The sequence below is a fragment of the Mus caroli genome, chromosome 12 (genome assembly GCF_900094665.2).
Source record: "Mus caroli chromosome 12, CAROLI_EIJ_v1.1, whole genome shotgun sequence".
Lineage (NCBI taxonomy): Eukaryota > Metazoa > Chordata > Mammalia > Rodentia > Muridae > Mus > Mus caroli.
The window spans coordinates 72,964,551-72,976,365 of NC_034581.1; the positions used below are offsets into that span (position 1 = coordinate 72,964,551).

Consider the following 11,815-nt stretch of genomic DNA (forward strand, 5'->3'; position numbering starts at 1 on the left):
TACAGCTGGATCTCATGGAGGCATTTCCTCAACTGAAGCTCCTTTCTCTGTGATAACTCCAGCTGTGTCAAGTTGACACAAAACTAGCCAGTACAGGTTTGCTTTTGAGTTCCTTGATCTTTTCCCTTGCAACTTTTAATATTCTTTCTTTGCTATTTACTTATTAGTATTGGTCCTGTTTACTTGGTGTTCTGTGTGCAGTTTTTACCTTGACAAGCACCTTCTTCTTTAGGTTATGAAAATTTTCTTCTATGATTTTTGTTGAAAATATTTTCTGAGCCTTTAACCTGGATATCTTATCTCTCTGTTTCTATTATTCTTAGATTTGGTTTTATTATAGTGTCCCAGATTTCCTGAATGCTTTGAGCCTGAATTTTTTTAATTTAACATTTTCTTTGACTGACATGTTTATTTCTTCTACCTTTTCTTCGATGGCTGAAATTCTCTCTTCTGTGTTTTAGATTCTGTTGGCCAGATTTACCTCTGAGGTGTTTGTTTGTCTTCCTAAATTGTTCATATCCACCTATTTGCAGCTTAGGTTTTCACTAGTGATTTTATTTCTACCTTCTTAAATTGTTTTCATTATTTTATTCCACTGGGTTTTTTGGGTTTTGTTTTTTGGTTTTTATTGTTTTTGTATTTTCACAGATTTCTTTAAAGGTTTTGTTCATTTCTTTAAGGTTGTTAACCAATTTCATATTTGATGATTTGAAATCCTTGTCTTATGATTCACCCATATGAATATCTCCATGCCTATAGTAGCAGGCTTATTAGTTTCTGACAAGTATATTATCTTGTCTGTTCAGTGCATTTTTGTACTGGTGTTTAGGTATCTGGATTATGATGATTGAGGTGTTTCTAGATATTGATATCTGCTCTTGTGTTTATTGTATTGGTGTTCTGTTCTTTGATTGCTGTTGCTCTCTCAGGATCTTACACATGTGCCCCTGTTACAAGTTGGCCTCTTCAAGTCGGTGGATGGCAGATCTCTAGTAATAGAGATGTGCTAGGAGAAAATGCTGAAAGGGACTTTGGGAAAGAGCTAAAGGAATCTGTCCACACCAAGTGTCCAGATCTCCAGGGAGTTAGAGGTGGAGTAAGAATAGATGCTCCTGCAAGTAGGTCTCAGTAGTACAAAAGATGTGTCTGTAGAAACAGGGATGAAATTACTAGGTAAATCCTGAGGCTTTACCAAGAGTTGGAGTTTCTAGTGAATGGTATTGATATTGGAGGAAGGGCACTTGCAAGCACCCTGCTTCAGGATAAATATGGAGAGATTTTGATACAAGCATTATAATGGAAAACAAGAATAGTGAGGACTTTCTACCTGAATCCCAGCCAGGTGTTGCCACCATATGTCCCTGAGACAGTGTTTCTACATATCAGTAGCTGACACAAGTAATAGGGATGGCCTAGAAGAGAGGATTAAGAGGGTCTATAGGAAACATTCAGCTAAGGTGAATCCCCTCTGAGAGGCAGGGGTCCCCAGAGAATGGAGGTATGGTAAGAGGAGGAGCACCTGAAAGCCAACTGCTATAGGGCTGAGGTAAGACTAGAGATACTTTATTGGAGGACTGGATGGAAAGCGAAAATTGTCTGATTCCCAGGCTGGTGTAGCCTTTCAAGATCCCAGGTAGATTTTTCTAGGTAGTTGCATCCTCAGGTTCACATTCTTAAACTGGCAATAAGTCTAAAGTAATAAATTTGATAACATAAATATTTATATTTAAAATTATGTACATTATTTCTTATTGTTTATATTTTTGGAATATTAAATCATATCATCCTTCACCATAGATATAACCTAATAGCCAACACTTATTAAATATTTACTATTTCAAAATGCTAAGTAATTTATGAACATCGTCTTACTTAACCATTAAAATAATACAAGAAGCCAGATGCTGTAATTATCCTCATTTTTTCAGATAAAGAATATGTTGCAGGAAGTATATATTCTTCAGTGTCATAGCATAAGTAAGACTGCACACTTAAGTAAATGATTTTTAATAAAGGCAAATATATTGGGACTAAATTTAGAAAAAGCAGAAAGGCAATGTGGATTCCTATGGAATTAGTAAGCAAAAACTCTATTGTTCCTAGCTGAATTGCAGCCAAAGGAAACCTGAGAATTCTAGGAAATCTATTGTCATACATAGAAAGAACTATATATACATGAGCAGAACCATGGTCTGTAGTTGAGAGGCACATCTAAACTCTGAACTGCTAGAGATGAAGCAAGAAAAAAATAAGTGCAAAACCTATTCTCTTCTAATCCATGGTCTATGCCAGGCCTTGATATCTGGAACCCAACTGGACATCCAAGAGTACCAGTTGATGATGTCCATAAAGGTCAGCTAGAAGCAAAGAGAATAAAATGCTGGAAAATGAGATAATAAATATCTAGGAATTTCTTGCTCAAGAAGTCAGACTATTAAATGGCAAAGCTAGTTATTGTGTTGCATGCATTTCCTCCTAACCACGCTTGAGGTCTTACTTCTCACTAAATTATTTTACATTTTATTTGCCAGAAAAGAATATAAATGTAAAAATGTATAAATCAATATTATATCTGCTTATATATAATAAGTGAAACCAATTGAACTTGAGAGCTCAACAACAAAGAATGAACAAAAAATCAAAAACAAAAAAGATGTGAATGCTGATTATTTTTGGCCTTTTGTAGTGTTAAACAAAGGTCATTCTTGTTTAGATTCCAGACTCCATCATTTCTCGTGGTGTTCAGGTGCTCCCACGAGACACAGCCTCCCTTAGCACTACTCCTTCAGAATCGCCCCGTGCTCAGGCTACATCTCGCCTCTCTACAGCTTCTTGTCCAACACCAAAAGTAAGTATAGCTACTTGAGTCTAATTTTTCTCTATTATGAATTCTGAGAAAACTAACAAATGTTTTCCCTGCTTGTCAAGGTTGAATTGCATGCAAAATACTGGTAAAAAAATGAATGAATACATATCACCCATTGTCATAGATTATCTTATTAGGACAGTAGATATTTTGTATAGTATGCCTGATCCTATATCACAGGTAAAAAATAGCACTTTCTATTACTTCTGTTCTTTCTAGTAGACCTGTTGTTTTTAGAAAACTTAGCAATATAATTGTAAAAAAAAATATTCTGAGAATAAATGTATTTTGGGCCAATAATCAGCAATATTAACAAGATCCTATAATGAGATTTTTTTTTAACACCAGCCTAGCGTACCTACCTGCTCTAGTATCATTCCAAAAAATTTTTTTTCAAACAGAATCTATTTGGAATGTTGCTGCCTATTATTTGGAAACAAAACTAAATTTGTTAGAAAGAAAGTTTTAATGCCAACCTTTGGGAAAGGGTGGGAGTTTCTTAGTTTTTAGTTTTTTATACTCTCTTTCAGAATTGTGGTGGAGGAAAGATAAGACACTATAGTCTCATGTTTTGTGTGTATGGTAAAAGAATGAGCAAGCTTTCATACTATTATACCTTCTTGAATATCTGCTCTATGGATAAATCACTCACTTGTTCTTTTAAGTTCTCCTTATGAGGGGACCAATATTATTATCAAAAGGTTTCTTTCTTATTTAATGAGACATTGAGCTTGTTATCAAGTTATGTACTGAGTTTATTCTAAAAACATGATACTTTCAAATTGACCTTTTTCTCTATCATCAGATTTAAAAGCAAATATAGCTGTCTTTCTCGATTCCAAGTTTTCTGTAGTTTTGTGAGTTATAATTCTATTTCACTAGAAATTATCTTAAAATTTTTGATGTTATAATTTAGTCTGTTTTATATTATATGACAGATAATGGAATATCCAAGAAAATCTTCATGATAATACTCTTGCTATATTTTTATATCATTGTATTTAGATATGTCTCAATATAAGTAATAAATTTATCATTTAAATTTGATGTTATAAATCTTCAAAAAAGAAAAACTATGAAAACATTCTATCATAAAATATTAGTGCTACTTGGATACTGGCCACATTTGAAACTAAATGAAAATATGAAGATCTGAGTTGCATTTAAAAAAAAATCTTACTCATTTTATTATATCACTTAAGTAAAATAATATATAATTTGGATGGCATTAAATTCTGATTGTAGAAACTAAACCTTTTTATAAAGTCCACGAAATATCTAAAACTAAAATTTAGTTTTACTATAAGATGTTTTAATCTACCATAAATTAAGACCTAGCAGCTGAAAATAAAATAAAAAAAACTACTGAAGATATAGTATAATTCTCCTTTTTATAAATATGCTCTATAACACATGTATTTGAAAAATAGTTTAGGCTAAATATTGTTACATGAAATTGTTCTTAATTCTCAAAACATTCTATCTTTTTGCATTACAAAGAGGATAACAAATATAATTTTAAAAATCATTTGTACTTCTAATTTCTCCAAAGCAAAATTCCAAAATAAAGTATTTTAACATTTATGAAATTATTGTGCTTTAAAGATTTTAATTGAGCAAGTAGCTTGTTTTGATGTTATTAGTTGATATTTACATGTATAAACTAATCATAAATTCAAATAAAGCACTATTTTTCTATCAAAAAAGATACTGTTTTTATAAAATTTTACTAGTACAAGAATATATGTCTGAAAGTTATAATTATTAGCTAAGCCTAATATCTTTTGCTTGTAATTTCAGCACTCAAAAGAGATGAGGCAGTTTGGGCTATATAGTAAGTTCCAGGACAGCCTGGGAGACAAAGTAAGAACATGTCTCAAAATACAGTAAGGAAAGCAAGGAAAGGAAAGAAGGAAGAAGTAAGGAAAGAAAATAAAAATTTGTTCTTGTTTTATTTTGAAATAATATTTAAATATGGGGTTAAAATACTAATAAAATAAACTATTTAGAAAATTAATATTTAAAAGGGGGAAAGATTATAAGATATCCTTAAAGACTAATATTTGAACAGGCACATGAAGAATAAATGAAAGCCAAAAGTTAATTTTTGCTTGAATAGACATTCTAAAGTCATATTTATCAATAATGATTACTTGTTATTTATCTATATTTTTCTGCAAATGTTTTCATTATTATATGAGTTTCCTTTAATTCAGTGATCAGCATCTAATTTCAATTTTTTTTTTAAGCATGAATTCCCTACACCCATCCTATTTCCTTTGGAGTTATATCTCAAGACCAACATAGACAACTTAACTCCTATCTGAAGGAAGTATTTATCTTAATTCTGCATCCTAAAAATTTAGAGCCTGGCAGTGGTTGCGCACGCCTTTCCTCCCAGCACTTGGGAGGCAGAGGCAGGCAGATTTCTGAGTTCCAGGCCAGTCTGCAGAGTGACTTCCAAGACAACCAGGGCTATACAGAGCCTGTCTCAAAAACCAACAACAACAACAAAAAAAATTTTTTAAAGAAAAAAGGAAGATGAAAAATAATGATTCTCAAATTTCTAAGTTAATAGTATTGACTGTATTAGGATATAAAAAATAACTAATTTTTCTAAGGAAAGGTACTACATTTTGATTTTTAAAGTGTTCAGTCTGAGATATTTGTGAAGTATGCAAGGAGCACTGTTCTATGCACATTTGAAAGTGCATCTTAAATTTGCCATACCTATAATTACTGCATTTTGGCTATAATATTTACAGTTTATTATATATTAGTCAGCCCTATTGAATCACCTTTCTATATTTCAGATTAAACATAAAGTGTGTCATGTATGGACATATATGTGCAAATGAGTTTTCTTTGCTTTTGGAATGCCATACAGTCTTGAATGATCAGTTTTAGAAAGAACTCTAGGCCTAGTAATAGATGTGGATTCCAGTACTTGCTTCTACTTTAAAAATCTCACTGTGTAAGGCAAGATGCGTAATATTTGCATCTATTTGAGACTATCTTTGCCTACTTGTAAGAAAGGAATAATGAGCCAGTAGACAGTATTTGCTGACACTGAAAACAAAACATGCTACTACAAATTATAATAAAATTTAATTAAATGTTATAATTCATCAACAGGAGTGCAGAATATTTGGAGAGTTATTTTCAAATGCATTCAAGTAATTGTTTGTGAAAACTTAAATGAAACACTTAGGATGTATCTCAATAATAGAAAATTTGAAACACAAATTGAGGTCACTCCCAGCACTGGATAAACAGAAATGAAAAGCCATGGTAGCACACTTCTGTCATCCTAAGCAAAGAGGTCTTAGGGCTTTTACTTCAAGACCAACCTAGGCTACATAGCAAAACCATGTGAATAAAATAAATAAAAGTGGCAATGAATCAAATCTAATGATTTTTTTCCACAGTGTTTTAGTTGTTTTTTAAGTTTTAATATTGAATAATATCTAAAATGAAAATCTTTCTGATTATGTACAAATGATCAGTGATTTCACTAGGTAATGACAGTATCAAACAGTTAACATTATTATGTGTGTGTGCATGTGTGTATGTGTATGTATTGCATATTATATCTTTACTTTTGTTTTGATCCTTTAGGATTCTTCCATCTTTAAAAAGAAGAAAATCTCTGTAAAATATAGTTTTGTAAAAAATATTGGTTTTGTTGTAGTTGTTGTTTGTTCATCTCACTCTAATGATGCCAGTCAAATATTAAAGGTAGCAATGTTCATAGAATAAAATTTCCTTTAGCAGTATTTATTTCTTAGATCATTTAGTATTTTATTTTCATGAGGAAAATTGTTTTTATCAGATATTTTCTTATAATGAATTCTTATGAGAATGAATGCCAATCTTTTCGCTTTGTGGAAGTACAGAAATTCTTAATAACAAATGTGGGCCTTTTATCTTTTATTGCCCATGAATACAGTAGCGCATAAGCCAAAGAGATGAAATGGTAATTTGATTCTAAAGAAATTATGCAGTGTATAGAGCATCTAAGTGTCATGCTGATGAAGGTCTTGCAAGAAGGGATTGATAAAAGAGTAAGTCTATAACTTAATCTTTTCAATTAACATGGGGTTGGCTTTTTTTTGTTATTCATTTATTTACACTCCAGATTTTATTTCCCCATCCCTGGTCCACCCTCGAACTGTTCCACATCCCATACTTCCTCCCCACTCCCCTGTCTCCAGGAGGATGTCTCCCCACCCCCCACTCCCCACCCCACCTGACCTCTAAAACTCCCTGGGGCCTCCAGACTCTTGAGGGTTAGGTGCATCTTCTCTGACTGAACACAGACCTGGGAGTCCTCTGCTGTATTTGTTTTAGGGGGCTTCATATCAGCTGATGTATGCTGCCTGTTTGGTGGTCCAGTGTTTGAGAGATCTGGGGGTTCAGGTTGAGACCACTGGTCCTCCTATAGGTTGCCCTCCTCCTCAACTTCTTCCAGCCTTTCCCTAATTCAGCCACAGGGGTCAGCTGCTTCTGTCCATTGTTTGGGTGCAAATAACTACATCTGACTCTTTCAGCTGCTTGTTGGTTCTTTCAGAGTTCGGTCATGATAGGTCCTTTTTGTGAGCACTGCCTCCATAGCCTCAGTGATAGTGTCAGGCCTTGGGACCTCCCCTTGAGCTGAATCCCACTTTGGGCCTGCCACAGGACCTTCTTTTCCTCAGGCTCCTCTCCATTTCCATCCCTGTAATTCTTTCAGACAGGAACAATTATGGGTCAGAGATGTGACTGTGGGATGGCAACCACCTCCCTCACTTGATGCCCTGTCTTCCTGCTGGAGGTGGGCTCTATAAGTTCCCTCTCCCTACTTTTAGTCATTTCATCTAAGGTCCCACCCTTTGAGTCCTGAAAGTCTAGCACCTCCCAGATCTCTGATGCATTCTGGAGGGTACCCCCACCTCCTACCTCCTGGGGTTGCCTGTTTCCATTCTTTCTGCTGGTCCTTAGGACTTCAGTTCATTTCCCTCACCCAATACCAGATCAGGTTCCCCTCTCCCCCCAACCCCCTCTCCACTTTCCATCCCAGGTCCCTCCCTCCCTCTCCACTTGTGATTACTTTCTTCTCCCTCCCAAGTGGAACTGGCATGGTTTAGAACTTAGCTCAGTGCTCATTTTCAGTTATGACAAATGGCAAAATCTGTAGGAAAAAAAAAAAAGGAAAAGAAGAAAAAGCTTGAAATAGAAAATAATGACAAGACTAAAAGAAGAAATCTAAAATTTCAATGCATTCATAATTCTTTTTAAATATTGTTAAAATTGAGAATATTTTAAGGACTAATTTTGTTATCCTTTCCATGCATCTGAATTTTAACCCTTTTAACAAGGTAATGTAGATTGTAGCCACAATGTTCCCTTGTGCTATAAAATTAGAAAACAATTTTATGATAGGCAGAGGGAAAAGAATCTGTGCCTAAAGGTACCAGAAAAATTGTTTTGTTATGCTTACAAAGAAAATGTTAACACTTTTTATATCTAATTGAGTAAAATTTATGTAGTTGTTAAAAAGAATATAATGGAAATATTTTCATGAAAGCCATGCTCTCTTAATAATTAGTGTCTAATCTTTCATTCAAACAGTATGTAGATATAGGACTTCTTTTAGGAGTTTTTTGTTTGTTTGTTTGTTTGTTTGTTTTGAGCAAAATAATTTTGGTCAGACTAGGGAGATGGCTCAGTTTGTAAAGTGCTTTTCATTTAATCATTAGGACCAAAGTTTTGATTCCTAGCATTCACATAAAAACTCAAAGGGTATGTCAGCCCACCTGTAATCCCAGCATAGAGGAAACTGACACAGGGCTTCTCCAGAGTAGGCTGTCAGGATAGTCTAGCTGAATCAGTCACCAATGAGTTCAAGTGTGCCTATCTCTATATAAGGTAAAAATGGATCAGACACATCTGACATCAACCTCCGAGCTCTATATACTTAAAATACTTAAACATATACCTACATGTACACGTACACACACACACACACACACACACACACACAGGTGGATTACATACCACATTCATATATATGCCCTCCAAAAATATAAATAAATATAATTTGCATTACTCAAGGCCTTCATGTTTATGAGTCTGAGAGATATTTGTTATTCAATGGAAATTAAAGTATTTATCCAATCCATATATTCACTGTGAAATGTTTGCTGATAATGTTATTTCTTTGATTCTTTTATATTGTCACTATTTTTTGATTGTGATATAGCTAATCAACTAACAAAGAATCAAAAGTTTATCTGTCTTGTTCATTTAAATCAAGACTGACTCATGCTGAAAAATTATGTTGTGTTATTTTTAAGAGCTTAAACAAATCAGAAAATTCTCTGAAACTTCAGTTTTATTTGCTTTTGTTTTAAAATATTTCAGCCTTAATATATTAATATTTGTCTAGCCATTAATAACATGTAAATTTTGGTATCTACATGTAGAATTAATAAACAACAGAAAGACTGGGAAACACTAAGTTAATTAGATTTTTTTAAATAGTATCTAAACAACAATGAAAAGTTTTTAGTTGCATAGTTTTTTACCCACTTGGGAGTTATTAAATAGAATATTCTCACATAACTGCTCTAATGCAGCAGTTCTCTAGCCTAGCTATTCTTTAAAATTAGTGAAAATTACAAATAAATTCTGCTAATGTAGGTTGTGTCTAACATTATTTATTGTACTAGAAATTAAAACTTAGACCTTTTATATATGTTTTGCTTAATGGCTTTAAAATTGAAATAAGCTTTTATGTGTTAAGGTAAATATCATTTTAATGAAAAAACTTTTCCACAATCAATACATGATGAAAAGTTTGTCATTGTTTACATTTTTAAAATTACTATTGCTTGCTGACTTAATAGAAGACTTGAATTCTTACTGTAAATTAATTTAGTTGAAGAATATGAAGAACCAATACAGCTCACATAGCAATATGGTTAGAAAAATAAATACTATATTAGTGTATGTAATAATTGTGGATATTTTAATATCGCACCAGAAATTTATGGTTTTGTTTAAAGGGTAGAAATTTTACTTAATGAATTTTTTGTGTGTTAATTCTATTTTATTTTATTTTTTCCTCATTAATTTATTTATTCACATTACAGACTCCTCTCTTCCCAGTCCCATTCTCACACCCCCTTTCTCATCCCCCCCATCCCCTATTCATCAGAAAGGGGAGTTGGGTACCAACTCACTCTGGAACATCAAGTCACAGCAGAACTAAGTGCCTCCTCTCCCACTTAAACCAGACAGGGTTTGATTTAAAGGCAGGTAATGGAGTCAGAAACAGACCCCGCTCTACTTGTTAGCACACCCACATATAAAACACGCTGCATATCTGCTACATCTGTGTAGGTTCCCTCTGTGCAGCCTATGAATGTTCTTTGGTTGGGGGTTCAATCTCTGTGAGCCCCCATGACCCAAGTTAGTTGACTGTGTAGGTCTTCTTGTGGTGTCCTTTGTCTCTCTGGTTTCTTCTATTCTTTTCCCCATGTCAAATAAATATTTTTAAATTTTAAAAAAGGAAAAACAAAAAATGAATAAGTATAAAATAAGGAAATGAAGTTGGGAAAGAAATGTGATTGCTTAATTCTAAAGGAGACTAGAAAAGGAGAATGAGGGTGGATTTGATCTGTGAGCATTATTAAAATTTTCAAAGAATATTTTTCTTTCTTTTTTAACTCTTCTCTCATACAATACATCTGGCTGAAGCCTCCTCTCCCTCCCTACTCGCAGTTCTCCATATACACACACCTCCACTCTCCCCAATATCCACTATTCCTTTCATTCCCATTAGAAAAGAGCAGGCTTCCCAGTGATATCAACAGAACACAGCATTAACGACACAATAAGACTAGGCATACCAAGGCTAGGTGAGTCAACTCAGAAGGAAGACAAAGATCCTCTGAGGAGGTAAAGGGTGAGAGATACTCCCACTCGAACTGTTAGGAGTCTTACCAAACGACAAGTTAAACAACCATGGCATGTATCCAGAGGAACTTGCTCAATTGCAAGCCTTTCTCCAGTTGTGATATTAGAAGTTCCTAAAAAAAAATTCTAATAAAACAAAAGTCAACAAAAACTTGAAAATTTGAACAAAACTTTTTTCTAATATATATCTTTTGGTTCTGTAATATACAGATACATGGTACTATATGATTTCATAAATAATGAAAAACAAAATTTACTATATGTATGTGTGTGTATGTATGTGTATATATATAAACATATATATATATATAAACATATATATATAGTTTTTTAAGGTTTCTTGAAATGTAAAAATCTAAAAACTATACTCTTATACATTTACGTGCCTCGCAATTTGAATGAATCTCTTTCCCTGGGACTAGTTTAGGAACATGTGTATTTGTCATTTGGATATCTGGATATATATTGTTTCCAGTGTTGACAGAGTTTACCATTATCAAGAAATCATCTCTGTTAAAATGTCTACTCAGCTAATCCTAAAACTCTTAGAAGCATTTAAAGGTCTCTAGCTTATAGTTGCAAAAATACATTTTCTAATGTTCTGATTTCTGCTTAGGAGCAAGTATTTAACACAAAGATGGGGAATGCAGCAAATGTTTCAGCTCTCTTTAGATATTATTCATTTTTAAAAATATTATCTATTAAATTTATGACTCTAAATAATTTTACTTTGTCAATTGCTCCTTGATTATTTCCTATAAGAATTATATTCTCTGTAAAATTGAACTAGTTGAGTTTTTGTTTTGTTTCTTGTTTTTGTTTTTGAGGCAGTAACATCTTTTGATATATAACAAAAGTATATAATTCATACCACCCATTTTATTAGAATCAAGAAATTATGGTACATTTACACAATGGAGTACTACTCAGCTATTAAAAAGAATGAATTTATGAAATTCCTAGCCAAATGGATGGACCTGGAGGGCATCA

The 11,815-nt window shown here is 33.2% G+C and overlaps 1 protein-coding gene across 10 annotated transcripts in view; it reads left to right on the forward strand.

Moving 5' to 3' along the window:
• Positions 1-11,815, forward strand: part of Gphn (gephyrin) — a 420,062-nt gene that overhangs the window by 242,045 nt on the left and 166,202 nt on the right. For all 10 annotated transcript variants that reach the window (XM_029484276.1, XM_029484280.1, XM_029484278.1 and 7 more), the window contains one exon: positions 2,714-2,848. In XM_029484276.1, the coding sequence (XP_029340136.1) occupies positions 2,714-2,848 (135 nt within the window). The remainder of the gene's footprint in view (positions 1-2,713; positions 2,849-11,815) is intronic.